The sequence below is a fragment of the Lagenorhynchus albirostris genome, chromosome 10 (assembly GCF_949774975.1).
Source record: "Lagenorhynchus albirostris chromosome 10, mLagAlb1.1, whole genome shotgun sequence".
Classification (NCBI taxonomy): domain Eukaryota; kingdom Metazoa; phylum Chordata; class Mammalia; order Artiodactyla; family Delphinidae; genus Lagenorhynchus; species Lagenorhynchus albirostris.
This window is the reverse complement of record NC_083104.1, coordinates 70,864,139-70,891,163: the sequence shown is the minus strand read 5'-3', so window position 1 is coordinate 70,891,163 and position 27,025 is coordinate 70,864,139. Positions and strand designations below refer to the sequence as shown.

The window sequence follows — 27,025 nt, the reverse complement described above, 5'->3', positions numbered from 1 at the left end:
CTCAAAGACAATCAGCAGGCACCACAGTGGACCACTAATTTTATATTCCCATCCATTCACCGATTTAATTAATATAGTAACAGAGCAGTCATCAGTAAATGGTTATAGAGAAGGCTTCTGATGGAAATTAAGAGAACTTCATTTCCACTGTTTGCTTGCTGTAATTTAGAAATGCATTTCACCCACAATTCACTATCTTTAGAAACAAAATTGGAGTCTCAAGCACTGGTTCTGCTTTGGACTGGGTGTATTTGGCCAGCCTGTCAGCCTTGTCCTGCATGTCTAGCAGTGTGCTGTTACCAAGAAACATGTTTCAGAAAATAGGTATGGCATAAAAATATAAAACCAGGGACTTTCCTGGTGGTCCAGTGGGTAAGACTCCATGCTCCCAATGCAGGGGGCCCAGGTTCGATCCCTGGTCAGGGAACTAGATCCCACGTGTATGCCACAACTAAGACCCAGTGCAGTCAAATAAATAAATAAATATTTTTTAAAAAAACAATAAAAATATAAAACCAGCAGTTTCTTTTCTAAATATTTGTATAGGCCACAAGCATGGGGGAAAAATCTGTTTAAACACGCTGTCCTTTAGTAATCCTGTGTCCTCTTACCTTTTCCCTAAGGCTGAAATATATGCATTATCCCCCATTTCACAGGAAAGGAAACTGAGATTCCTTTCAGACAGTGGGAAGGACAAAGGATTCACCTTACAACTGAGTCAGCCTTCTTTAAGCAGCCATCCCAAGAGTGCCACACAATCACTCCTTTCATCTCAACCAGAACTTCCATGGCCACTCCGTGCAGGCATGCGAGGCTGGGAAATGCAGTCTTAGAGAGGGTCACATTGCTGCCCCAAATATAATTGAGGTTTAATACTGAGAAATAAGAAGAATGCATATCGAGTGGCAAGTCACTGTCTCTGCCATAGCTCGGAAAGAATGAGTCTCCTCACAATCTATGTCTTATGCCTTCCCAAACCATATAGGCAAACGACGAAAATCCAATCCAAAACCCCTTGTTCTGAGTGAAGCTAGAAAGCAGTTAATGATCTACAGACTACCTCAGGTCCTCCGGCTGCACCTTAAAAGATTCAGGTGAGCTTGCTCTGGGGCATCCCACGTGGCTGTGAGCTGTGGGAATAGCTACTTCAAAGGCTTTGGCGAAGGCAGATGTCTTCTTTGGTGTTGGGAGGAGAAGCCTGTTCCCTAGAGGCCTCACGCTTTCCATGGAGTGTATGGTTCATGCCCAGTGAAGCAAGCTGATGTCGGGGGCCAGGACTGGGCTTCTGCTCTCATGGTCCTATTTAATCAGCTAGCCTGCACTTGGGTGTCTGTGCTTGAACATTTCCTAGCCTCGCTTGGGCTTTTATAGATTCATCTTCAGAATAAAGTAAGAGATAATCTGTGAAAAGGAGGGCAGGAGGTAAAGTACAAAAGGAGTATTGCCTGAATTGCTTGTTCAGGGATTTCTAGTTTCAGAGAACATGCAATATTCACAGGAAATATATGTGAACATTGATTACCACTGTCTTGTTGTGAAAGAAAAGCAAATCCAGAAGGTTAAATGTTCTCCGTTCCCTGTTTTACCTACCTCTGCCTCTGATCACACATGCCATTTCTTACTAGTAAGAAGTTTATATCCATGTTCTAGGTGGTCTGGCCGTAATCACCGAGAGAAGATTGGGGTCCATGTCGTCTTTGACCAGGTATTAACCATGGAACCTTACTGCTGCAGGGATATGCTCTCCTCTCTTGACAAAGAGACCTTTGCCTATGATCTCTCCGCAGTGGTCATGCATCACGGGAAAGGGTTTGGCTCAGGACACTACACAGCCTATTGCTACAACACAGAGGGAGGTGCGTGCGCTTTACTCTGTGGGGCGGGGGACACAAAAAAGGGTTGGTTTGTCCACATTTCATTCCTTTTATTTAATCTATAGGGGGATATTACATACATTAAAATCCAGTGGAAAGAATTACGAAAGATGGATTCAAATTTTGGATATATCACTAAGTAACAACATTTGATTGTTCTAAGAATTGACAGGAACTAACATGTAAAAGTGCTGAGCACCGTGTCTAGTATGTAATGGTCAGTTAATGTTAGAGGTTATTGTTGTTACTAATACTTTTGCTGCAGACTTCAGTTTCATTCTTGGTTTTGCAGAAATAATATGACCCATCTAACTTCATGGAATCTCACTAGCCTCAGCTCATAACAAAGCTGAGGACACTTACTGAGCACTTACTAAAAAGGCCCTTCCCAAGGAGCCTTCAGTCCTTGCCCTCAGAGCAGAGCCTCCCAGCTACCGCGCTGAGGCAGGTGGGCTGCGAATGTGTTTTCAGTAGTGTACCCATCCTGAACCTCTCAGCCCTTGGGGTAGCCAGAGGGAGCCTGTAAAAAATAACTTTTTATTCCTTCTAAGTGTTCCTTTATCACTTCTCTCTATTTACACTCCCCCTCTCTTCCTCCTCCTTTTCCCATCTCTTAGCCCCCAGTCTCCTGTCTTTGTAGAAAACCCTAATGGGCAGTGAAGAAGACTGAATGAAATAAAATGAGGACAAAAATTATAGTCGGTCGATACTGCAAGCAGTATTGTGGTGGGGCTTGCGGGGTTAAAACCAGTGGTTTCAGGGAAGTCTGTTGGTTTCATTTACTTTTCTCTTCGTCCACCACGAACAATCAAGGGTTGGATCTATTCAGAGCTCCTCTGTCCCTTTCCTCATCTCCTTGTTTGCCTGGTGACTGAAATATAAGTTGGGTAGTCATTTTCTCTCTTTCTTTCATTTGGTTTCCTAGGTTTTTGGGTCCACTGCAATGACTCAAAGCTGAATGTATGCAGTGTCGAGGAAGTGTGCAAAACTCAAGCCTACATCCTTTTTTACACTCAAAGAACAGTTCAGGGCAATGCAAGAATCTCAGAAACCCAACTCCAAACTCAGGTGCAGTCCAGCAACAACGATGAGGGCAGACCACGGACCTTCCCCTGAATGGGAGGCACGTATCGAGGACTGGCTTGCTTTTAAACTCTTGGTTTCTATACATCTTTCCTCGTATAGGAAATAAGGTTTACTGCAGGAACAGATTACTAGGTTTGCGTCACTGGGTCTAGAGCAGAAGGTGCCAGGTGACTCGTGTGCTATCATAAAATTTGTAGCAACTTTCTTTTAAATGGGTTTAGAAATTCCCTCCTTCGTTAAAACAAATCAAAAGGAGTAACTTCTATGAAGACTCTTTCATCAGTTGCTTCTGAATATAGAGGGATCTGGGTGGAGGAAAGAGGGAGTAAATTGGTCATATCCAGCCATGTTCTTTCTATTACATGATTCCCCTGCTAATCAGGACTCTTGCAGCACCAGAAGAACCCTCCTGATGTGAGCAGCCCTCGACAGAGCACGCAAGGAGGGGCCCTGGGCTGGCAGCTTGCTGGATAGGATTGGTTCCAAGGCGGAAGGTGAAGTCTAAGGATTTTTTCCTACAAAGGAAGTAGCCCTCAAGGGTTAAAAATCTGCAGACTTCCTTTTTTAGGGGATAGCAGTTGAAGAATGGAATGAGATGCATGGAGGAAATTTCTCCATGTGAAATGGGAGGTTTTTCATGTGTCATACTCTCCCTGGCTGCTGCTGTCATTTAATCATACCACATCTTCTGAGATGGCATGAACATCCCTTCATTCTAAAGAAGGAGCAGTTCACATGGGGAAGCAAGAAACTGGTACATGACATGTTCTTTGTGGCACACTGAGCCTAAGGGCACTCCTGGCTACCTAGTTCTGTAGCAAATCCCTGGTTCAGGTCTAGGGCAAGCACATAGTTTGGTTTAAATTGGTCTTTGGGTCAGTTGTCTGAGGCCTTCTCAGAACTCAGTTGGGGGTGGGGGTGGGGGATAGCCAGTGGCCCAGGGCTTATCTAAATGCCCGTCAGCCATTTCACCCTGGTGCAGCATGCAGCTTTTCTTAACCTGCAGCTTATTTCCTGTTCACAAGATGTGGGAGCTTTTGCTTTTCTAAGGCTTAGGAATCCTCCTCCTGTATGTCTGAACAGTTTATTGTTGACAGTCCTGGCCTGTTTCCTCCAAAATCTGCTAATCCCTACTGTTTCTTTACCCACCCACACTCAATCCATCAGAGAAAAAAAAGCAAGAGTGCCCTGTCCTTAACTCCAGTGCTAGTAAACTATATCTTTCTTTTTTAAACTGGGTCAGTTTCTAAGTGGCATGAAATTGCCCAGATGGAAACTCTCTGCCCTATCAGGCACCACTGAATTTCCCTTCTCAGTCCTTCGCTTAGACTCACTAGTAAAAGTGAATGCAAACCGTAACTCTCACTGTGGGAGTGCTGCAGCCCGCCTCAGCCTGTCACTCTGAATGCTCATCTTTTGACTGAGTATGTCATACTAACATTTCAATTCAGGTAGAAGTACAGTTGCCACCTGAAGAGGATGGATGTGAAGGGAGTTTGGGGAGGGATGGGAAGTTGGGAAAAGAAAGGCTAAAGAATGAGATTCAAAGGTTTAGCAATGTTGAGGAACCACATTTCCCAAGCAGATCTGTAGCATTTGCTGTTGACCTCTTTTGAGATGAATTCTCCCATAGGACCTGCCAGACAGCACTGAGACTTGGAGGAAATCAGACAGAAAATGGCTCACCCTGATAAGGAAGAGGAGTGACTATATTTTAAATTAAACTTGCTTTTTCCAACACTGTGAGGTTTCTGTAATATTTAGCTTTTATTTGGAAGCGATAGCGTATGGCATTTTTTATGCTATTTGGTTTATATTGTCTACTGCAGGCTTCTTTGTACAAGCTTGGCCCGGGCTTACCCTCACCTGGACACTGTTTTAAAGTGTCACAGCTGCCCATGCTGTCAGAGGCTCTGATGTGAGGCTGTATCCTCTAGATCCACATTTTTAAGTTGGCATGATTGGTGATGACTTTTGGTGGCAAGAGAAAAGCGCATTAACTCAAAAAAACCCAAGGAGAGTAAAAAGGGAAGGAAAATATAAATTGTGCCTCATCTTTCATTGAATGCTATACTTATTATTCTAGAAAAAGAGAACTTACAAATGGAGAAGTACTAATAGAGCATCTACTTCATCCCTCAGGCTGTCCAGGGGAAAACAAGAAAAATAAACATCTAATAGAAAATTAAAAGATCTTCAAATTTAATTCTTAAAAATAGTTTTATACCAAGTATTAAGGATTATTAAGCAAAGGACTTTGTAAAATAAGTGCTTAAATTAGCTGAGCACACATTGTATCAAATTAACAAAATCATTTAAAATGAGTTGGAATAGAAACCAATACCTCAATGAGCTGCACACACTTGAAGGTGCCCCTGCAGTGAGACACCTCAGGTACCCAGAGGCAGCAGCACTAGACGCTGTTGAGAAGTTAGTATTTATGGAGATTTTAATTAAAGAAAAGAGTTTCCTGCTGCATAAGCCAATGGCTGTTGTGAGGGAAATGTCGCTTTGCCTTTAATTTATTTACATACTGGAAGTAGATGAATTTCTTAGTTGCATCTTACTTTAAGTCGAAACATTGTAAAGAGAAGAAAATAAGAACCGGGTAGAAGTTGACTAGATGCTGCCAAATCAAACCCAAGATCTCCTAACTGAACCTTACGAGCCTGCTTCTTTCCCAGACAAGTAGTTGGAGTCCCGTTCTAGGAACCCTTTGTAGTTGGCTGGTGTGTTTACTTTTTGCTGTAGCCAGCCAAGGTGAATGCACCCTGGCCCCTCAAAAAGGATTTTACCTCAATCTAGCTTGACCCTCATACTTGTGGTTGCCTCTGAGAGCATCCATGCTAGTGTTTGGTTTTTTTTTTTAAAAAAAAAAAAAAAGATTAGGAATGCCCTCAATGGCCAAGAACTGAACTCTTATTTAAAGGTGGGCAGACCTCTTGCCTGCTTTGATCCAGTCCCTCTCAGGCTGATGGGGGCAGTGCCACACTGTAAAGAATTTCCAGATGTCTCTTACAATGTCATGAATAAAATTGGAAACTATAGAAGTGTTAATGTGTCCTATGGACTCAATAGCAGAGTTTATTTTTGTTTTTAATGGCAAGGCTTCTAGAGTCAATGATTGTATGAGTTCCCCGCTCAGGCTATGCTTACAGTTCCATCAGAGTGCAAGAACTAATGAGGTGGGTTGACTGGCAGTGGAGCACGGCCCTAGCCAGGTCCCAGTGTAAACACAAGAGAGGTCAACAGTAGTACAGAATGAAAACCTGGTTGGGTGTTTGGGGTTGGGATGTGGGTGGGCAGGGAGGGAGAAATGGAGTTTGTTTTACTTACTGATAAAGCTTTGTGAACTAATTTTATACAGTTCATAAAATTTGGTGCCTTGTACCCAATTATGGTTTGCATGGGATTGAAAAGATTAAGGGAAAGGATTCCTTCTTGTCGTTTCAAGTGGCAAATGGATCTGTATAGTGTAAAGGACATTTGGTGTCAAGACTTTTTAAAAGCATTTCATATCTTGTGTGTGTAAAAGCAAATTATTCTTACCAGCAAGTTCTGAAATTTTAATTGTAATATCCAAAATCTTTGTGTTTGATTATTCATCAGTGTCTCCTTTTCAAGGCAGACTATGTACCCCATTCTTTTTTTTACCACCCCTTTTATGTTCCAATCATTAGCTCAGGCCTTTTTAAAATCAGGCTGCGAGGGCTACCCCTTCCTAAACATATACTGTATTCCTATCTGGGAGTATATCTTATAAGTGGAAGGGCTGCTTTTCCAGCTGGTTGGGAGAGCACAAATATTCAGAAGAAGGTCTTTTAGTTTTTCTAATGCTGGGCAACGTATGGTAGAAGTCAAACAGAAACGGTTCCTCCTGAAGTGGTACCTTCATTAGTTCTGAAGTTCTTTTGCACAAAATTTCAGGAAGCAGTGTAGAACACAGTCCCCTATATGTGAACCTTTAGATTGTAAGGCAAGCCAGTGCACTGTGTAATATGCAAAAAAGAAGGCTCAAAGAACCTGTCCCAGCTCCCCAGCCCCAGTCCCTGGCAGCTTCTGACTGGGATGGTGCTGAGTGGCTGTGGAAGGGGAAGAGAACCAGCCTGCTCACCTGCAGGGCTATAAACACAGCATGTTCCTTTTACTCCCACCTTAAGGTTTCCAAGACTTCACCAAAGGGTGTTTAAAAAGCTTACCACTCGAAGCACATATAATAATTGGATCCCTCAGCCTAATTAGGTGAGGGGGTTGTATCTTTGGAATAAAACCTCCCATGGCCACTTAGTTTCTTTACCAGGTAAGTATGAATCTCCCTGGTGGTTCAGATTCTTTTTTGAAGTTAGCACTAAAGCTGAAAAGCGCCTTCTGAATATGACTGTGAGTTTAGTTTATATCTTCCACGTTTAAATTCACCATTTTCTTGGTCTAGGGCTTTGACTTTAACCACTGTGTACTCAACCAAACACTGCTCTAAGTACACCATAGCCACTAGAGCATTGAAGTGAATGGTCATTTTTGTGGACTTTCTCCATACTGAATTCTGCTGGCATGTTTCTATTTCAAATCTAACTAGGTTGTGTAAGAGATTTTCATAGTACTGTCATACTATGTTATGTGTTTACATCCTGTCACACGGTGTTAACTAGCCGGGGCTAAACACCGTATGACAGGATGTGAAACTGAATTCCCTTGAGGAGAAATGTGTTGAAATGATGAAAACCAGCACTTTCATTTATGGAATGATTATTCATCAGAATTTGAGGAAATTGTAGATTTGGTAGCTTTAATCTGCAAAATTCTTATCACTTTCGGGAATTAAGGCGGTTTAAATGAAACTTTACCTTACCAGCTTTATGGCTTTATAAACCAACAGTGGCACTGTTACTTGAAGCTAAAACATTAAATTTTAAGTGAAACTTGAATTATGCTTTTGGAAGCTGCCATGTCTTTAATTTTGGCCAGATTTTGATTTTTAGCTTTGAAAATTTTTATCAAATAGAACTGTTCACAATTATGAATAGATCAGGTAGCAGACTTCAAGGATGTACGTTTCACTCCTATAAAGAACAGGAGGTGCTGGTATTTCTAGTCTTATCGCAGTGGTCTGATGCAGGCTGAAGGGATTTAAAAGTTTCCTTCCTGGTCACCATTTGCGGGGGTGATGTCTTTAAACCTAAGCCTTGCTCCATGTATGTTACCTTTCCTCATCAGATATGAACTTGTCAGAGCATCTGTGGTCCCCGTGTAGACTCTTAAAGGATCCTGCCTTCATGTTAAGCCAGCCACAGGCCTGAATTCATACAAGCTCAAACTCCTTCCTCCTGAGAGATGGGACCTCCTCCCTGATTAATGCTCATAAGAGAATGGTGCTTTTCTTTAACATATAAAAAATCTAATTCCCTAACAGCTTTCTTAACCACATTTATGCCAGCAGGATCAAGAAGGACCATTTTATTCTATTTACCTTTAGTGAACAGACTGCTAGAGACAACACCTGTCAACTAACAATTAGGCCACTGTGGTGCATTTATACTGACCCTCCTTTCCAATTCATGTCCTTTAATCCCATACCAGTTCCGTAAGAGACTCGGCACGGAAAAGTAGTATGTATTTTTTTTAAATGCCTAGTAGAGCAAATCAACTAGAAAAATTGCCAAGGGGAGCCTGTCACTATGTCCACATCTTGCTAAGCCTATGTGATTCTTTCCATGCCAGTTCCTTACATATTCCATTTCCAAAGAACCCCACACTCCTGGACAGTGGCACTACCATGAATTTTAGGGTCAGAAAATAATCTATTTCCTTGTGAAGGAAGCAGCTTCCTCACGCAGTGTCACTTCAGTGCCCACTGCCCAGGATTACTTACCCCTTGCCTCTACCTGCACCTCACTGCCCTCAAATCCCACTGTACTACAGCAACAATGCCTCCCTGGTGCCTGGAAAACCCACCCAGTGCACTAAAATGCTATGCAACACCAAATGACTTCTTCCCTTAGTACTGCTCAAAAATGGAAATTCCTCAACAATATGCTTCATCCTATGCTAACATCAATGAACGGTGGCTACAGTTTCCTTTTCTTTTTTAATATGAAGCAAACCATCTCTGTTACAATCCATGTTTGGGGCTTGTTCCTGTCTCTCTCAAGTGTGAAATATAAATCATGTTTTTATGATTTTTGTAAATCTTGACTTTTTACACCTTGTTTTTGTAAGCCGAAGTTTCTTATTAAAAGAATAAAATGGCTGTCTTTGTGTACAGTCTTTATTTGTTAAAATACCATTAGAATATTCCTCAGGACAAGAGCAAAGATCATCCCCTGCAGAAACTTTGGAACTATGTACAGAACTTTACAGAACACAGGACAACACTTTAGCTGAACCCTACCTGCTGACCAGAGAAGGGTGTTCTGAGTGGACTCAGCAAAGAAAAGGAAATCAAGCAGGGAAGGAAAGGTGCCCATCTGAATCAAACTTCAGCCGCCATCAGGGCAAGTCTTGTGACGGTCACAGATCGGAGGCTCTGTTTTTGGAAGGTTCGAGTACAGCACGGGTTCCAAGTGTCTGCAGTCAGACAACACGTGGCATTAGAAATGTAAAATCACTAGAGGGAAATTGGTAAGAGACTCATCCCTTGGAACATCTGGAGACACATCTAACTAGGAATAGCCAAGGGTTTTACATCAAGTCTCTTATCTATTATTTTGTGAATAGCTGATATAAATTATTTCTTATCCCAGTCTCTAGGACTCCTAAAACAGGCAGAACATTGGTTAATGCTTACCTTTACGGCTACACCCCAGGCTGAGGTGCCATTAGGTCAATGTCACTCAAATTCCTGGCCAGCCAAACTCCGGCAGCAAAGAGTCCCAAATTGAGGATCAAGTTCCTGGAAAAAATGCATCCCTTTAACCCTGTGGTCACTGAGTCACGTGTCTTTGGTCAGTAAAAGATGGGCTGGGGGGTGGGGGGAAGCTTCCCATCACCACCCTGGAAACCGCCCCCTCCCGAGGCAAAAACACTTTAGAATCGCAAGAGCATCGATCGTTACATAATAGGTTGCCCAAGACCCACATGGTTATTTAAGGTTCGTTTCTACGTCTAGTAAGAGTAGGGTCAAATGCAAAACCCAATTAAGTACTCGTCCAGGGCCGAAAAGCCTGTTTACGTGTTGGCGCCTCCTCTCCCCGGGTCTCCGCGGGCAGGGTGAGATCCTCTAGACAGAGCCCGGTGACTGAAAGGAGCGCTCTGGCCGCACGGGAACTCTCCCGGTCAAGGACCTCAGCAAAGCACAGCCAGAGCCACGAAAAGGCCGAGATATTGGCGGTGTAAATAATCCGGAGGGCCCAGCCTCGGCGAAGAAGGAAACCTGGCAGGTATGTATACGTGCGCGAAGGGCAGGAGAGCGACCAAGGTCCCGCGCCTCGGTTACCTGCGGAAGTCATTCCTATCGGTGGCGAAGCGGTAGACGCCCCGAAGCCAGTCTCCCACGTTGTCTGGGATTTCGGGAGCTTCATTTGCCGAGCCCGCAGCGATCACGCCGGCCCCACTGGAAGCCATAGCAGCACCCCAACCCTCCGCAAGGTCTCTCACCACGCCGCTTGTCGGCGCCAGCAGATCACGCAACTTCCGGCCTCGCATTTCCGCTGGCTACTCGCCGACAGAGGGCGCAGTGGCTTAAGCTTGGTAAGACGCCGGGAGCGAGAACTCCCGGGCTGCGAGTCCGCGTCATCTGCCGGGCAAGGAGCGCCGTCCAGCTCCAACCTCGCCTGGTCGGGTTCCACCTCCGGCTCCCTCCTGGCCTTCGGCTGGCCCACCGCCAGTCACAGGTGGTCTCTGAGTGATCACTTCGTTGGCTCAGGAGGAGGATGCTGAGGATGGGGCTGCCTAGCCTGTGGGGGTGGGGTAGGGTCTCACTCAGCAGGGGATGCGTAGCTTTAAGGAATGGGGCTCCCCAAGAGTCTCCATGAAAAGTCATAGAATGCGCGGGCTAAAAGGAAGCACTCCAAATTTGTCATTTCGCCGCCTCTCCCAGCCATGGGCCCTGATGGTGTTCAGTCTAGGATTTTTATAGGGGGAGGAGAGTTTTGCTCTCTCACCGTACAGATTACCTCCCCAGCCACCCTTTCTCCGGGCCGCGCCACTAGCAAATGGTGCAATGCTTCCTGGAGGTGTCGCTGTCCCCAGCTCGGAGATTGCCGGGGGTCTCCCAGGGCCGGGGAAGGCGCTGGCCTAAGAAAAAGCCTTCGGGTTCCGACTCAGAGGAAGAGGAGCAGGTGGGGCAGGAAGCGTCCTCCTTGGGATCAAGGGGAGTCTCTGGGCATCCCTGCTCTTGCCCTTTGGGTGTCTCCTCCTGGTCCCCAGCTCTACACTCCTGCTCCGGGCTGGAGCCAAGCATCCCCCTGTGGGTTTCCAGACTGGAGCTGGCAGCAGTAGCGAGAAGGGCTGCCCGGGAGATGATCGCGGCATTCCGCGGGGCGCGGTGCCCATCTTCAAATCCGCCGATCTCCGCCTCCCCTGTTCCGGGCCGGGTCAGAAACGCCCATCTCAGAGCCGCGAGTCTCCCTCTCCCAGATCCGGGCGGGGCGGCCGCCAGAAGCCAGTCCCAGTCGGGGCCCAGCCTCCCGCCCCGCCTCCGGGCCTTGCGCGCCGCCGCGGTGAGTCCTCTCCCGGCTCCTCGCCCCTCCCCGCCTCCGCCCAGCAGAGGGCGGCCGCGGCCCCAGCCCAGGAGCGAGTCCCGCGCCGCAGCCTCAACCGCGGCGCGGGGTGGGTTCTGGAGGCCCTCGGAGCGCTCCGGCCAGGGACGCGCGGTGAGAGCTGCGGGCCCCGAGGCTCGGGTCTGGGGGTGCGGTGGGGGGGACGGGGGCGCTGCTGGAGGGGCGGGACGGCGTGGGACCGGGACGAGGGTCCCAGCCCGGGAGAACCCCCCCTCAGCCCAGCCCAAGCCGCTGCCCCCTTCCCCTTTGATCTGCACCTTCTCCTCCCTTACCCGGGGACGCCCTGCCTTCCACTGTCGGGGCCGGACTCGAGCCGGCATCCGAATAGCGTCTCTCAAAGCAGCTGGGGCAGCAGGGGCCGCCGCCCAGCAGGGCATAACGTCCCCCGCCCAAGGGCCCGGCGCAGTCCTGGCAGCAGAAGTGGTTCTCGTGCCAGCGCCGTCCCTCGGCCTCGGTGCAGCGGCGGGAGAAGATCAGCTGGGAGAGGGAGAGGGGAACGGCTCATTCATTCATTCACTCATTCATTCATCCAGTAACCACGCCTTATACCCAGTTGACGCTAAAGCACGTCTACAGACATTCCCATTTGATCTACTCAACCACTCTCGGATGCGGGGAGGGCTGATTGGCTTAGCCAGGATCCCCCAGCTAGCAGGTGGCACAGCCTGAAGAAGTGCGACCTGGGTCTCCTGGACGCCCCACCCAGGGTTCCGTGCAGCCTCTTGTGCGGACATTGAGGGAGTTCCTCGCAGGAGCAGGCCCAGCACTGGGCACCCGACGTACTGAGATGAACGTCTGTCTAAGAGTTCCTGCTCTGGAGAAATCCTCTCAGTCCAAGAAAATTTGGGAGACTCTGCTTGCGGTGAGGGAGGGCACAAAGGCAACGAGTCCCAGGTGCCCAGAGCTCAAGTCAGAGCAAAGGGAATACAAAGTTCCCAGGCTGGTTCCTAGTTCTCTGTTCCCCACTCCGTGGTACCGGAAGAGGTGTCCCGTTGCATCTGCCGCGTTGGACCCTGGGCAGACCCCCTCCAGCCCCTCCCCTCGAGGCTGTACCTGGTCACAAGCCGGGCAGCGCGGCCGCAGCAGCTCTGCGTGATGACGGCCGCAGTAGAGACGCCCATCGTGGTAGAAGTACATGAGGTTTATCAGGGCCTGGCCACAGGCCTGGCAGGCAAAGCAAGCCCGGTGCCAGCAGCGCTGCTCTCCTGCCCGAGCTGTGAACACTCCGTACTCCCCTGGCCTCAGCCGCTCCCTGCACTGCGGGGTGCGGGTGCTGCGCTGGTCAGAGGCCACACCACCCTCCTACCTTCTCTCCTGGCTCTTCCATCCCAGCCTCAACCTAACTGTTCTCCCCATATTCTGGCAAGCCCACCTCCACTGCAGGCTCCACGAAGAACCCCTAAATTTGGTTTCCCTTTTTCCTAAGCTTTGCCAAACTGTCAATCCCCAAACCCCTTTTCCCCCTCCAGAGTCCCAGAAGCCAGCCCCTTCTGAAGAAGTGAGAGGGCAAAGAGGAGGAAGGGGAATATTGAGGGGAGGGTGCTACATACCTTTTCACAGGTGCATTCTTCAAGCTTGGGAGGTACTAGGCGGGCCACCCCCTGTCCCAGGGCCTCCCGCCTCCGCTGGGCACAGAAGAGCCGCAGCTCAGCCAGCTCCTCCTCCCCAGGGGCCAGGCAATAGCGCTCCTGCAGAAACAGAGGTCCACTGTGACCGGGAGAGCCCCAGCAGGCAAGGTTGAAGTTTGACTGGAGAGGGGAGGTTTAGCTGCTGGGTCAAAGGAAGGTTGTGAAACCTCAGGGAGGTGCAGGAGATAACAGCTCAGAAGGGTACTGAGGAGAGGGAAGGAGGGAAAGAACTGGCATAAGTCCACCTCCGTCTCACTCCCCCCACCCCAGGAATGGTGATCGCTCAGGTCCTGACAGCCCTACAGTACTTAGCCCATCTCCATATATTTAGATCCTGGCTCCCAATGAGCTGTAGCTTAATATCACTTCCCACTGTATTTTCCCTATTTACTCCATATTCTCCTGCCTCGCCTCCCTAGCTGAACTGGAAGCCTTTAGACTGGGCACACAGAGGCCCTCAATAAATGCTTAACCACCATACTCTCTACATTTGTACATTCCATTATCAGTTTCAAAAGCTGGTCATGTCCATTTTCTCATTTGCTCTTCAACTAAGCATTGTGGTGGGCAGCGCAGATGTTACTGCACCCATTATGTAGTTGTGAAAGCTCAGGCTGGGGGTGGGGGATGACTTCCCCCAATTAGTGGCAAAGCTAGGCCTTAAATGCGTGTCCCCTGCCTTTTGGACCAAACTTCTTCCCACGGTAAAGTAAAGAAAGGGAGGCAAGAGAGAGGAAAGCTGGGGAGAGGGAGACCCACATCGCTGTCCTGCGGAGGGAGCTGCTGCAGGAGGGTCCGCAGTCCAGGCCAGCTGGGGGCTTGGTTGGTGTCCAGGCCAGGGTTCCCCAAGCTCAGGACTTCAGGATCCTGAGGAAACGCAGCAAAAGGAGAGAAGCAGAGCTCGGCCTTTCCTTCCTTCCCCTTGTTTCCTTCCCTCTTCATTGCCACCTCTTCACCAATCTGGAACAACATCCAAGCACCCCCCTCCAGTTGGAGGATCCTCCTTCAAGATCACAAGGACAACTGATCCACTCCCATGTTTATGGTGTGATTGAGGCAGGTCAGGGGGGGCACACTGCAAAACAGCTTCCTTCTTATGCTTGAAATCACCCCTTTCACTCCTTAGGGGCAAAGTCCCTAGGTTCTGCTTTGACAACACAGACCCCCTAGGAGAGTATTCATGTATTCATGTGGATAAGCTTAAAGAAGTTGAACCCCTGTGTCCTGAGAGGGCTGTAGGGACAGGGATTCCTGCAAAGAGAAAGGGCTGCAAGAAGTTGGGCACAAAGGCTAACTACCTCCCACTTGGTGGAAATGGGAAGAGGTCCAAAGGATGGAGGGGATGTTGGTCTCAGAGGGAAGGGCAGGACCCCTACCACCTGAGCAGAGGTTTCCTCAGGGTCCTCCTCTGGCACGTGACCTGGGTTGCTGTCTGAGTTGACTGGTGGATTTGGCTCCGGAGGGGTCAGCCTCTCCCCTCGGTGGGGCGAGCCAGAGTTCAGCAGTGACATTGGTGGCAAAGTCTGCACAGAAAACAAGACGCCTCCCATTTATTGGGCCACGACAGTGTGCTAGGCAGGCTAAATGCTTTCTGGGCATTATCTCCTTCAGTCCTCCCAGCAGCTATGTGAATCAGGTGGTATTCTTATCACCATTTTACAGATGGCCCAGTTGAGGCTTGGAAGGCATACATGGTCTGCCCAAGGTCACACAGCTAGTAAATGGCAGAGCCAGAGCTTGAGGCCAAACCTTTCAGCTCCAGAGTTTCTGAAGCTCAAACTCGGGGGTCTCCCAAGATTGGGATGGAGGAAACAGGAGGCCCATAGTGGAAGGAGAGGGCATTTTGCCTTTCTGGTGAGCCTTTGGGTAGACTGGCCCCTTGTTCCCCACCTCCCCTGCCATAGCTCCCACCACTTCTCACTGTGCACTCAGCAGCACCCAGTGAACCTACTTCCTCACCTCTCCCTGCTTCTCCCACTGTAGGCTTGGGCTGGGTGAAAGGAGCACTTAACCGGGAGGCCCTTCTCAGCCTATCCAGCCTATACCAACTCTCCTTTCCCTGAGCTCCAGAATTAAGTACAGTGGGTGCCCCAAGATTTAGCACCTAATGTTTCTCTTTGCTCCCTGTGTCTCTCTCAGCTCCTCATCTAGTCTATCAGCTCCTCCAGGACAGACAAAATCCTGTGCTTCTATCTTCTATCTCTAGTGGCAACTTCATTGGATAATTCTAAGTGCATCTCTTCAGCCCTCCTCTGGGCAAGCCCTGGTATGGCCACAGTATCTTGGGGATAGGAGGTGACTACTGAAGTAGAAAAGGGATGGGCCCTGCCCTCAAGGAGCTCATAGTCTACTGGGTAAGGCACAGATGAAACCAGGCAGGATGGGGCCAGGGTTCTGGGCAGATATACACAGCACCCTAGGAAGAAAAAAAAAACAGAGTAAACTTTTCTAGAATGTTTACCCTGTGCCAGGGACTTTTCCAGCATGTTACATAATATAGTCCATCTTCACAACAATCCTGTGAGGTAGTTTCTATTATCCCATTTTACGGTTGAAACAAACAGGTTAAACTTGCCTGAGGTCACATTAGAAGGCTAAGGGAAGCTTTAGAGGAGGAGGTTGCCTTTGAGAGCTGGGCTGGATTCTAACGGCAGCTGGGCACAGGAGGGCATCACCAAATCCCTGGCCTCTATAAGACCCAGCTTTGGGGCTGGGAACAGGGTTTGGACTGTGACAATTATAGTGTTTCCCAGCCCGGAGCCCCGCCCTGTGCCACCCTTCCCTGCTTCCTGGCTCCACACCCATCTGCTTCCTTCCTGTTCTGTCCCTCAGATCAGGTTTCCTGTGGAAGGCAGCCAGGATGGGCTGTTCACACCCAGGGCCAGGAGTAGCCACTTCCCCTGGGGCTCCAGGAGGCAACAGATGCTTGGGGGAGGGGGTGGGCATCGAAGCAGGGTATCTGGGTCCCCAGAGGAAACTTGCACCCCTCTTCCAGATTAGTTCTAGTTTGCATGAAGTCATCCCACACAGGAACAACACTCAGAAATCAGTCTTCACCCTTCACCCTCATCCCCCCAGGGAGGCATAACTCCACGTCCACTTAGCACTGGACCCCACTTACGTGCTGGATTCCTTCCAGAATTCCCCTCCCCCCTTACAAAAGGGACAAGACTGAACCCCCTCCCCGCCCCCCGCGCAGGTGTAACCAGTCTCAGGAGTTCTACCTTCCCAACCCACCCCTGCCCTGAAGGGCAGAGTCTAGGGATTGGGAAGTGGCGGGGGAGGGGGAGGGTGTAAGGGATGGAAGGTTTCCCGGGACAGTGAGAGGAAGAAAGAGAAGAGAAGTGTCTGGTCCCGCCAAGTGCCCTCTCGACAGATCCCCAGTTTTTTCTTGGGCATGTGGGGCCCACCTCCGAAGTGGGAAGCGGTGTGGCTCCCGAGTCACCTGGGGTTCCCAGTCTGGCTGCTGGGAGTTTAGGGGAAGGGAAGGAACTCCGCCGGGGTCTCACCCTCGCTGCGCGCTGTTGTCCGGGCAGTTCTGGACAGACCCTGCCGTCAGGCCCTTCACCCAGTTCCCACTCTCAGGTCTCGATACCCGCCTCTGCCCGCCCCGGGAGCGCGCCTTCCGCTCCCACGCCCCCCGCGGGCCCTGCCAGCCCCTCTGGGGCTGGTAGAGCCGGACGGGGGGCGGGGCCTAGAGCTGCCGACTGAAGGAAAGCATTTGAGGGATCTCGGGTGGAAAGTGTGCAGGTTCCACTGCCTCCGTGCCCATGGGCTTAGCACTGGGACCGCGTCCCGGCGGGCGCGGAGCAGACCCTCGGGAGCCATCGTTATGCCGGGTCCTCAAGCACTCGCGGAACAGAACGCCTTTCGGAGCCCTTAGGTCCCCCCAGACCTTCCTTCTGGTCTCCTAGCCCCGCCCCTCTCTGTGTGTCCCCACCCCCACCTAGTTCCCTCCACCTTGTCCCCAGCCCCTTTCTGGAGTCCCTAGTCCTGCCCTTCTTCCTTCCATCCCTTCAGGCTCCTCCCCCAATCTTTCGTGTTTCTCCCCCGCCCCGCCCGCCGCTCGGGTACATTTTCTGATCCTGGGAGTGGAAACCTTTGGTCCTACCTCTGGTCCCCCTCAGCCCCGCCCCTAGCCCCGCCCCCGCCCCAGGCTCCGCCCCGCCCCCGCCAGGCTCTCTCAGTCACTGGCCCTGAGCGCCCTCTGGCGTCTGCGCATGCTCCCTGCGCCCTACTGCAAAGTCCTCCAAAGGGACCTTCTAGGCTGCGCGCCGGTCACCCCCGATCGGGTCCGCCCGCCCGCAGCGTCTCGTCTGTGCTACCGGTGACCTCTGACCCCGCCGCCACGGGGCGGGGAGGCCTTAGCTCCGGGCGGGCGGCGGCTGCTGCAGCGGGACCCGGGAGCGGGGCCCGGCGCCGCCCGGGCCGCGGGGCGATGTGAGTCGGGGCGCGGCGGGGCGGGGGCGAGGCGGCTCCGCCGAGGCCGCACCGCGCCGCGCCGCAGTCTCCACTCCCTCCCAAGGAAGCCCCGGGCGGGCGGGCGGTGGAAACCCGGGCCTGGGGGCGGGGATCCAGAGACAACGGGCGGCCCTGACCTCCCCTATTCCTTCCCGGTATCTAGAAATTCGCCTGTTACCTAAATCTGTCTCTAAGCCCCCAGAACCACCCCACCCCCACCCCCGGACACACCTTCATGTGTCCTGGAGCCCTCAGAACCCCTCACTCCTGCAAATTCCCCTGATACGCTCACAGAGCACCATTCTCTCCTGGATGCCCCCAAATGCTTCCACCGCCCTGAAATTCCTCTGAGTCTTCATGCCCCCCATTCTCCTTGCACCGTGCTCAAGTCCAAAAAATTTGTCCACATTTCCCTGATCCCTCTCATACGTTTTGAGTCCCTATAACCTCAAACTCCCACCCCCAATCCACACCTGTCTCAGACCAGCGACCCCTCCTCCTCCCACCCGATGTAACCCCCCTCATTGGGCTGTCGTGATATGTCCTGGTATCTTAAAGAGAAGTGAAGGGGACAGGAAGAGGTGCAGCACCCTCCCCCATCTTGCACCCTGTAGTTCTTGGCTTCACCCCCAGACTCCCTGTTGGTGGCTCAAGCCCCAGTATTTACCCAGCTGTCTGCCTTTAGGCTGTGCATACCTTCCTCATCCTGCTGCCCCCTTCCAGAGAGTAAGCCAGACCAAGAGGGTAGGGGTCCTTTTACCTGGGAAGTGTCCAAGGATGCAGAGCACCAGGGGCCCTGGGAAATGACATTGTTTTTCCAGAGCAGGAGGGTGGGATTTCAAGGATCTCCAGGGTACTGGCTTGTCGACTTGTCCACGTAGGGCTCAGATTCCTGAAATTGTGATTGATGGTTAGCATTTATGTTAACTGTTAGGCCTTGCAGAGTTTGGAGAACAGAAAATCTATCAAGCTTCCACGTGTGAGATTGAAGGAGCTTGTCCTAGAAGAGGAAAATGTTGATTTAGCTATGTTTGTCCTACAAACTTACCTCTAAAGGTTATTGAAGCTAGAAGTTCCACAGTTGACAGATGTTCCCCTTCAAAACTAAGGCCTTGGGGTGGGAGTTGGGGGTGGTGATGGAGAATCTACTTGGCAGACTCTCCCAGATACTTAGTAGCAATAAAAAAGACTACTGGTTCCCTGAATCTTAAGCCATTGCTCTTTCTAATACGTCTTAGTGTCCTTTTGAGAAAGCTCTCTGTAGAGTTCAAGTTCTCAGCAAAGGTAAGGTGGTGATCTTGGTATCGGTTTTAACAGGATTCAGGTGGGGTCTAGAGGTGACTTAAAATGTCCTGGGCTGCCTCAGACTTCAAAGTCACTGATGCGAGGGGAGTCTGTCCCTCTCAGGGCCTCTGGGGCTTAGAATTTGTGGTCCCTTTGCTCTTGATCTCACTTCCTTCATTGGTGTTTCTATCCCATTAGGGCTGGAACAGATATCCAGGTGGGATGGACTGACGGCAAGTCAGTTTCATTAACAATTGGGGGTGAGAATGGAAGGTTTCCACTAACCTGTGGTCTCTGTCTCCTATGCTAGGTGAGCCCCAGGTGTGTCCCAGGGAGATCCAGGTGACTTCTCTGCAGACTGCTTGCCATGACACCCCACCAAGAACAGGGGGAATAAAGTGGGGGTCCTTCCCCATGCCCCTCCCATGGTCAGCTCCCCGATGGCCTGGGTGAGGTGAGAGCTGCGTATAGGAGCCACTTTTCTGGAGTTTTCCAAGTTGAGAGGAGTAGAGGGTGCAAGTCAGCATTGTTCAAGGCTTTACACTTTCAGCAGGCGTTCTAGAAGGATATCTAATCCTGCTGATTCATTTCTTGCAGAAAGTTGCAAACCCATAACTTCTGGTTGGGAATCGGCCCATGTGTTTGCTTGCTCCCTTAGGTCACTGGAGCCTGGTGGTATCACCTCCATCCTAGGCACAGGCCCAACTGTTGTGACCTCTAATTTGAGTGCCATCATCCTTGAGGAACAATCCAGATATTAAGGCCTCTGTTCTCCCCTTTGGACAAAGGGGAGCAAACCCAGCGTTTCTTTTTTTAATGAAGAAATACCAACTCAAGGTTATCAAAGTAGTGCTCTGTTTTAAATGTTCAGTCTTCTGAGTGTATCTCTTGACCATAACGTAACATCTCATTTGAAGAGAACATCAAAAAGATAAATTTGAGGTGGATGTTGGGATGGTGGTGAGGAAAGAAAAGAGAGGATTTGGATGATGTGGGAGGAGTGAGGTGGAAAAGGAGGAACAAGGAGAAGGGTCCAGGCCAAAGTGTCTGGGACTCCCAACTACAGTTTCTTCACTGAATCTGGAGGAGGGCACTGGGCTGGCACCCAACTCCTGATGCAGGTCACTTCATCTGGGTCCCTACTTTTAACCATGCTTTTCCTGCTGCCCAGGCTGCCCTTCCCTATCATTACATCAGTCAGAATCCTACATACTTCTCAAGGTCCAGATCAAAAGTTGCCCCTATGAAGCTCTCTCCATCCCCCCATCAGCATTAATCCTTAACGCGTCCTAACTTGAATTAATGTTTATCCAGTGTGTGTCTGGCCCTGGATTGAGAATGTGAATTCCTTGAGGGAGGGACTGTGAGTCTTAGACAGAGTAGGTGATCAAAACGAGGTGGTTCGGCCAGTGTTCCCCAGAGCAGGGCTTTTGGGAGCTGACCTCGATGACCTTCCTGTCCCTTGTGTTTTTCCCTAGGGCGGGCCGGCTGCTCTGACACCATGGGGAGCTGCTGCAGCTGCCTGAACAGAGACAGCGTCCCAGACAACCACCCCAGCAAGTTCAAGGTACCCACAGCCCCCTCCTCTCCCACATTCCCAGCACGGCCTCCTGGGCCCGGCCCGAGCTGTCGAGTTGTTCAGCCTCTCTAGAGAAGGTGAAATGACTGGCTGAGGTTGTGGGCTTCGCAAGCTCAGGACCTCTGAGCAGCACCAAGGAAAACGGGCTCAGGCCACTGCCTTTTTCGTGGCTCTTGGTATTACTAAGAATGAAGAAATGCTGCAATAGAGTAGCAGAGATTGTGCTTTCAGAATGTTCACTCCTGTCAGTGTATCTTTGTAACTTTACATTATAACTTTTCAGAGAAAACAACAAAAGTCTTTATTTGTGAATTAACGTGTCAAGTATTTCAAACAGTGCTTAACACATGTTAAGCACTGTATTAGTGTTTGCTGTTTGCTTTGGGAAGCTGAGGCCGGGCCCAGTGGACCTGTGTGCACCCCCGCCTTGCTCCTTCCACCTCCCTGTAGGGGGCGCCCCCTCCCCACCTCGGCATCTTGAGGCCCAGGTTTCTCCTGCTCACCAGGAGAGGGAACCCTCAGCAAGGTCCTGCAGTTGGGGAGGTGGTGGAGGCCTTTATATTTGTTCTGCTTGGGTTTGACTCTCCCAGGGTCTTAAGATTTTGAACTTACAGTAGAACCTCTTCTCCCATTAACATCTGGACCATTTGGGGTCATGGACCATTTGGGGTCATCTAACTTTGCACGTCTAACCATCTGACCTTGGGGGTCGACTAGCCACCCCTCCCCTCACTGCCCAAATGACAAAACTAAGGCCTAGGGAACTGTAGTGGGTCAGTGGCACCGCTTCATCCGTGTCCCGGTAATCGTGTGGCATTCCCAGTGGCTCACGGACCTGGGCACACTTGTTGGACTCACCCATTAACCCTTCTGTCCCCTGCCCCTGCCAGGTGACGAATGTGGATGATGAGGGGGTGGAGCTGGGCTCCGGAGTGATGGAGCTGACGCAGAGCGAGCTGGTGCTGCACCTGCATCGGCGCGAGGCTGTCCGCTGGCCTTACCTCTGCCTGCGGCGCTATGGCTACGACTCCAACCTCTTCTCTTTTGAGAGTGGCCGCCGGTGTCAGACTGGCCAGGGTGAGTACCAGCCCCTGCCTCACGCTGGGATGGGGGCTTGTGCGCCTGGGACAGGTATTGGGGCTGGAAGTCGTAGCTTGAGGGACAGTGGGGAAGTCTGTCCACTTGGCAGGTGTTGCCCAGAGAAGGGAAGGATTGTGGCCAAGAGCACACAGAACTAAGTGGACTCCCAGGCCAGTGCTTTTTGTCTTCGATCATTGCAACTCCGGCCTGGGTGGCTCTGTGAGGTCATTTGTTGCACAGCCCATGGGAAGGAGCCAGTGCTCCCAGACCTGGGAAAGCAAGCGATTCCTTCTCCCTCTCTTACTCTAGTTTCAGGGTCCCTCTTGCCCCCTAAGTAGGAACAAACTGAGCCCCAAGTCATATACCCTGGTTCCTGTGTATAATGAAAGGTCAGGCAAGAGCTCTGGCTGCCTTGGGGCTGTGTGGCGTGGGAATGATAGATTTGGGGAGGTCCATGGTATACAGAGTAACCCTCACGAGGTTAATCTTTGTCTCCTGTCCCTTGTGGGTGATGCAGTGTGATGTATTCTGCCTTCTTCCCCTTTCTCCCTGCAGCCAGAGGTCAGGGACGGGTGGGTTGCTCCATGAAGTCAAGGCTGGGGCCAGCCGGGGCTCTTTGAAGGGGTCACATGGTCTGGGCCTTCTCTGAGGACACAGGCCTAAGCTCTGCTAGAAGGAATCCCACAAGGGATGGTGTTCAATGCAGTGTGGAGGTGTGACTGCAGGGATGGAATGAGCAAGCTCCTCTGATGAGGCCACCAACACAACAGTGTGTCTCTGAGGTTGTACTGGCTGGGGGAGCCCTCCCCTCTGTGCACCTTACCTTTGGAACTCATGAGGCAGAAGCAGTTAACGCTGGCTGAGCAGAGAGAGGGGAGGAAGGGGCCTCTCTGCTCCCGGTGGTGATTAATCCACACTGGAGATCCCAGAAGAGCTCCCTAGGCCCCGACACAGGGTTCTTCTAAAACTCCAGGCTTTCCTAACCTTTTCTAAGCTCTTGACATATCTTGGAATGAGCTATAATAAATAGAATAGAATGAGGAAAGAATAGCCCTATTCCTTCCCCTCCTTTCTATTCTTCTAATCCCATTCCTGCAGACCTCATACCCCAACCTAGTTTGTCTTTGTTTGGAACATGCCCATGTACATCCCAAGTGGCTTCCCCTGAGTCCTGGGTCCCACTGTTACACAGGGGGAGTGCAGAATCCCAGGCCGGCCCAACACCCCAAGAGCATCTTTGGATCCCCGGAGTCGTGTGTGCTCAGCCCAGTCCTGCTGTGCCAGGACCGTGAGTTGCTGCCTTAGAGTTTGAGGGGCTGTAAGGCTGGCTGCATGGAGGAGCCACATGGTTGCCTTGCCATGTTTGTCCTTTAGCTAGTCAGCCCACCCTTCCTTTCTGCACCAGACTTCACGCTCCATAAGGCCAGGGGCCTATACACAGTAGACAGTCACTCTCTGGCCTGGCACTGGACTAAGTATGCAGTGAATAAGCAGTGAAGAGGACAGACCCTCCCACCCTCAAAGAGCTTAGAGGCTGTTGGGCACAGAGCTGAGGGCTGGTGCCCTGGCGGAGCTCATTTTTCTGGGGAGTAAGGGGCGGCAGGCAGAGGAAGATGGGGGCAGCATGTGAGGTGGAGTGGTCACTCATCTGACACTGTCCCTTCTGCTTTGATTTTTTACTTCGCTTCCCTTCACCCTGGTGCACACACATCCTTATGAAAAGGATTTAACCTCGGAGGAATGTAGCTGAAGTATTAGATCTTAAGATGGTGGTAATGGATAGAGTGTGTTAGGGTGGGCCGCGGGGGCCTGGGGCCAGCTCCTCCTGTGGCTCTTAGACTTTGGAGGGTGCTGGGGAGAATGCCCAGTGTGAGGGCCTCTCCCACCCCTCTGCAGGCCTGGGACTGGAGGTCAGGGACTTGTCCTGAGCTCTGTGCATCTGTTCAGCCTCTCTAGTCCTTCCCTTTAGGACACAGGGTCAGAGGAGCCTCATTTCTTCCTCTCCTTCTTCAGGGATATTTGCATTTAAGTGTTCCCGGGCCGAGGAAATCTTCAATCTCCTCCAGGATCTGATGCAGTGCAACAGCATCAATGTGATGGAAGAGCCAGTCATCATCACCCGCAACAGCCACCCGGCTGAGCTCGACCTCCCTCGGGCCCCCCAGCCTCCCAGTGGTGAGGAGACCCCCCCCACCGCCTCAGCACCCCAGTGCACACGCACATGCACGCACGAGCATAGCCCCAGGAAGCACCAGTCTTGTAGGCATGAGTCAGGCAGGCAGGCGAGGGGATGGCTGGGTGAGCCAGGCTTCCAGGACCGCCATCCATCATCCGACGACTCCTAGGGATGGATAAGTCCTGGCCTGGGCCAGTCAGGTGACTCAAGCGGAGGCTGGGGAGTCCAGGGCCTTGTATTGATGGATGGTCGGGGAACAGACAGGAGGACATTGGGTTTCCATGGAAACGGCAGTCTGGAGCTGTTTTGCTTCCTTCCTTCTGGCTACTGGATCATACGCATATACCTTTCCTGACGGCTTATGCAGGCACCTCTGCCCACGGCTGTCTGGAGAGGTTCCCACAATTTCTGCTTGTTCATTCACTGAATCACACTGAGCACCTGCTCCGTGTCTGGCACTCCATCGGCTGGCCCGTGGGGGACAGAAGAAATAGGAACACGGTCCTTGATTTCGAGGGGCTTCCCTGGAGCTCAGTGGCAGAGCTGGAATGAGGTGAAGGGTCGGTCCAGTGACGACAAGCTGTGCCTTAAGTGTTTCAGATAAGGCTGTGATGGGGAAGTGGGGTTCAGGCGGAGCTGTGAGGGAAAGGGCAGGGTTTGGAGAACAGATACAAGGTGAAGATAATGGGGGACTGCCAGTTCAGCGGGGCTGACCCCCTGGGGGCCTTGGGAGTGTCTCCCCTCCACTTGGAGGAGTCCCAGGATGCCACACACACGGTTGCAGGTAGTTGCCAGGTGGTTTAAGGACCCCCTTGTCTCCTGTGTGCCCAGCTCTAGGCTACACCGTCTCCAGCTTCTCCAATGGCTTCCCTGGCTGCCCGGGAGAGGGTCTGCGATTCTCAGTGCCCCGGCGCCCCTCGACAAGCAGCCTGCAACACCCCTCGTTTGGGGAGGAGGCCACCCATGCCCTCATTGCTCCCGATGAGCAGGTGAGCACGTGGCTGCCCGGCGTCTTCCTGTGGGTCTGGGTGGGGCTGGGGGTCGGGAAATATGGCATCTCCTCCCAGTGAGGATCGCGAGAGGGAAGAAAGTTGATAGAGTCCCTTCCTGTCCCAAGAAAGGGAGGCAGCTTCCCTGGAAGGCTAGGAGGACAAGGAAGAGGAGGAAACTGCAGCTCCTTCTCCCTGTGCTTCTCTTCTCTCACCCTGTCCCCTGTTCTCTCCTTCCTCTCTGCCCTCGGACCCTCCTGCCCTTGGACTCCTTCCCCCCAGTCCCACACCTACGTCAACACGCCAGCCAGTGAAGATGAGCGCCGCAGGAGCCGGCACTGCCTGCAGCCCCTGCCTGAGGGCCGGGCGCCCCTTGCCCCGCAGGCCCGGGGCCCCGAACAGCGGGACCCGCAGGTGTTCCTGCAGCCGGGCCAAGTGAAGTTCGTGTTGGGCCCCACCCCGGCCCGGCGGCACATGACCAAGTGCCAAGGCCTCTGCCCCAGCCTGCATCACCCGCTCCACCACGACAATAACAACGAGGGCCCTTCCGAGTGCCCAGCCCGGCCCAAGTGCACCTACGAGAACGTCAGTGGGGGGCTGCGGCTGGGGGCAGGCTGGAGACTGAGCCCGGAGGAGCCGGGCTGGAATGGCCTCGCCCAGCGCCGGGCCGCGCTGCTGCACTACGAGAACCTGCCCTCCCTGCCCCCCGTGTGGGAGAGCCAGGCCCAGCAGCTGGGGGAGGAGGCCGGGGATGACGGGGACTCGAGGGACGGGCTCACACCCTCCTCCAACGGCTTCCCTGAAGGCGAGGAGGACGAGACCCCACTGCAGAAGCCCACCAGCACCCGGGCTGCCCTCCGCAGCCACGGCAGCTTTCCTGTGCCGCTGAGCCGCCACCGAGGCTCCCCGAGGGTCTTCAACTTTGATTTCCGCCGGCCGGGCCCCGAGCCCCCCAGGCAGCTCAACTACATCCAGGTGGAGCTGAAGGGCTGGGGTGGAGACCGCCCCAAGGGGTCCCAGAACCCCTCAGCCCCCCGAGCCCCTGTGCCCACCACGCACCCTGCCCGCAGCTCAGACTCCTATGCTGTGATTGACCTCAAAAAGACCGTGGCCATGTCCAACCTGCAGAGGGCTCTGCCCCGCGACGACGGCACAGCCAGGAAAACCCGGCACAACAGCACCGACCTGCCTCTGTAGGGACGTCCCTCCACCCGCCTGGCAGCCTCCGCCTCCCGCTCCTGTGCTCCGAACCCGCACGCCCGGGGTTGGGGTTGCTTCGCAGAAGGGCCTGCACTGGCCGGAGTCCCCAAAGGTATCAGCCACTGAGTCTCCCGGTCTCCTCTCCGAGTCGGGGGACAGTAGAGGGTGACCAGGTGAGGAGGGAGCCGCGACGTAAACTGTGAAGGGCCCCGTGATTGCATTTCGCACCCTCTCGTTATGTCATCTGTCTCGTCTGTCGTCTGTGTGTTTTTTTGGTTGAAATTTGGAAACATTTTGTACCTGTTGATTTTATTTATCAGTTTATTTTTCTATTTATTGTTTTAAATGTAATTTAACATATTTATTATTAATATAATTATTTTTAAATTCTGACTTGGTGGATGATGTCGAATTCTTAGGGAATCTTTCCTGGCATGGTGCTGGGGTGGGAGTCGGGGAGGCCTAACAGAGGTAGGGGTTTCACTCTGGGAAATTTGGGGTGACTGTGGTTTTTGTGACAAGTCATGACCATTTCTTTTTCTCCTCTGAGAAGCTGTGGCCCAGACTGAAAGTTGCCAGGGGTAGCTGCTCTGTCAAAGTAAAGTGACAGGACAGCTAGAGTCCTAGAGGCAGAAAGGGGAGCTGTAAGGAAGGCTACCCTGATGAGATAAAACCCTGACTCTCTGAGGTTGGCAATGTGTGGGGGAAATTGGGTGGGGGGGGCCTACACCAGATTCACCTCTGGAATCCCTCACTGAGTCTCCCTTCTGCCCCCAGGTGGGTCCCATTGGGTACTTAACTGCTCTCCTGTACCACCTTGGTCCAAAGGTGGGCCCTGGATCCTCTTTCGGCACCGTCAACATGGCAAGGTCAAGATTAGAACCTTTAAACAGGGCTTTAATAAAAGCCCAGGAAGAGCAAAAAACAAAAGGGGAAAAACAGTGTAATATG

The 27,025-nt window shown here is 51.8% G+C and overlaps 4 protein-coding genes across 13 annotated transcripts in view; 2 read left to right on the top strand and 2 right to left on the bottom strand.

The window, feature by feature from the left end:
- The window catches only part of USP49 (ubiquitin specific peptidase 49), a 78,549-nt gene extending 72,317 nt beyond the window's left edge, over positions 1-6,232 (top strand). The window contains exons 5-7 of the mRNA XM_060162878.1: positions 986-1,094; positions 1,651-1,856; positions 2,800-6,232. Of these exons, the coding sequence (XP_060018861.1) occupies positions 986-1,094; positions 1,651-1,856; positions 2,800-2,990 (506 nt within the window). The 3' untranslated portion in view covers positions 2,991-6,232. The remainder of the gene's footprint in view (positions 1-985; positions 1,095-1,650; positions 1,857-2,799) is intronic.
- Positions 6,233-9,211: 2,979 nt separating this feature from the next.
- TOMM6 (translocase of outer mitochondrial membrane 6) lies at positions 9,212-11,034 on the bottom strand. The gene is made up of 3 exons (XM_060162876.1): positions 10,393-11,034; positions 9,745-9,849; positions 9,212-9,524 (listed from the first exon to the last, which is right to left on the bottom strand). The coding sequence occupies exons 1-2, from the start codon at positions 10,599-10,601 to the stop codon at positions 9,753-9,755; spliced, it is 306 nt and encodes a 101-aa protein (XP_060018859.1). The 5' UTR covers positions 10,602-11,034; the 3' UTR covers positions 9,212-9,524; positions 9,745-9,752.
- Positions 11,035-11,103: 69 nt separating this feature from the next.
- Positions 11,104-17,136, bottom strand: PRICKLE4 (prickle planar cell polarity protein 4). 8 transcript variants are annotated; one of them, XM_060162870.1, is made up of 8 exons: positions 16,815-17,136; positions 15,265-15,721; positions 14,682-14,828; positions 14,065-14,172; positions 13,228-13,365; positions 12,731-12,934; positions 11,950-12,154; positions 11,104-11,477 (listed from the first exon to the last, which is right to left on the bottom strand). In XM_060162870.1, the coding sequence occupies exons 3-8, from the start codon at positions 14,814-14,816 to the stop codon at positions 11,104-11,106; spliced, it is 1,164 nt and encodes a 387-aa protein (XP_060018853.1). In that variant the 5' UTR covers positions 14,817-14,828; positions 15,265-15,721; positions 16,815-17,136. The 8 variants fall into 8 exon arrangements, with proteins under 8 accessions (XP_060018853.1, XP_060018854.1, XP_060018856.1 ...); XM_060162871.1 differs by having other exon boundaries at positions 15,410-15,721; XM_060162873.1 differs by lacking the exon at positions 15,265-15,721 and having other exon boundaries at positions 16,716-17,136.
- A 500-nt stretch (positions 17,137-17,636) lies between these two features.
- Positions 17,637-26,388, top strand: FRS3 (fibroblast growth factor receptor substrate 3). 3 transcript variants are annotated; one of them, XM_060164187.1, is made up of 7 exons: positions 17,637-17,745; positions 19,361-19,504; positions 20,529-20,617; positions 21,520-21,706; positions 23,723-23,884; positions 24,717-24,874; positions 25,157-26,388. In XM_060164187.1, exons 3-7 carry the CDS (start codon positions 20,552-20,554, stop codon positions 26,069-26,071), a joined length of 1,488 nt encoding a protein of 495 aa, XP_060020170.1. In that variant the 5' UTR covers positions 17,637-17,745; positions 19,361-19,504; positions 20,529-20,551; the 3' UTR covers positions 26,072-26,388. The 3 variants fall into 3 exon arrangements, with proteins under 3 accessions (XP_060020170.1, XP_060020172.1, XP_060020171.1); XM_060164189.1 differs by lacking the exon at positions 19,361-19,504 and having other exon boundaries at positions 17,693-17,745; XM_060164188.1 differs by lacking the exon at positions 17,637-17,745 and having other exon boundaries at positions 18,986-19,504.
- Positions 26,389-27,025: the final 637 nt, after the last annotated feature.

What these genes read in the sequence shown, in the direction of transcription:
- FRS3 (XM_060164187.1), top strand. Translation starts at nt 20,552, where the DNA reads ATGGGGAGCTGCTGCAGCTGCCTGAACAGAGACAGCGTCCCAGACAAC. An exon ending in CCGGTGTCAGACTGGCCAGG is followed by an intron (nt 21,707 to 23,722) that starts GTGAGTACCAGC and finishes CTCCTTCTTCAG; the next exon opens with GGATATTTGCATTTAAGTGT. An exon ending in GGCCCCCCAGCCTCCCAGTG is followed by an intron (nt 23,885 to 24,716) that starts GTGAGGAGACCC and finishes CTGTGTGCCCAG; the next exon opens with CTCTAGGCTACACCGTCTCC.
- TOMM6 (XM_060162876.1), bottom strand. Translation starts at nt 10,601, where the DNA reads ATGCGAGGCCGGAAGTTGCGTGATCTGCTGGCGCCGACAAGCGGCGTG. An exon ending in GATAGGAATGACTTCCGCAG is followed by an intron (nt 9,850 to 10,392) that starts GTAACCGAGGCG and finishes CATTTTTTCCAG; the next exon opens with GAACTTGATCCTCAATTTGG.
- PRICKLE4 (XM_060162868.1), bottom strand. Translation starts at nt 14,855, where the DNA reads ATGGGAGGCGTCTTGTTTTCTGTGCAGACTTTGCCACCAATGTCACTG. An exon ending in TCCCTCCGCAGGACAGCGAT is followed by an intron (nt 13,366 to 14,064) that starts GTGGGTCTCCCT and finishes CTGTTTCTGCAG; the next exon opens with GAGCGCTATTGCCTGGCCCC. An exon ending in GGAAGGCAGGGCGTCCCCGG is followed by an intron (nt 11,478 to 11,949) that starts GTAAGGGAGGAG and finishes GGCCCGGAACAG; the next exon opens with GGGAGGCGGAGATCGGCGGA.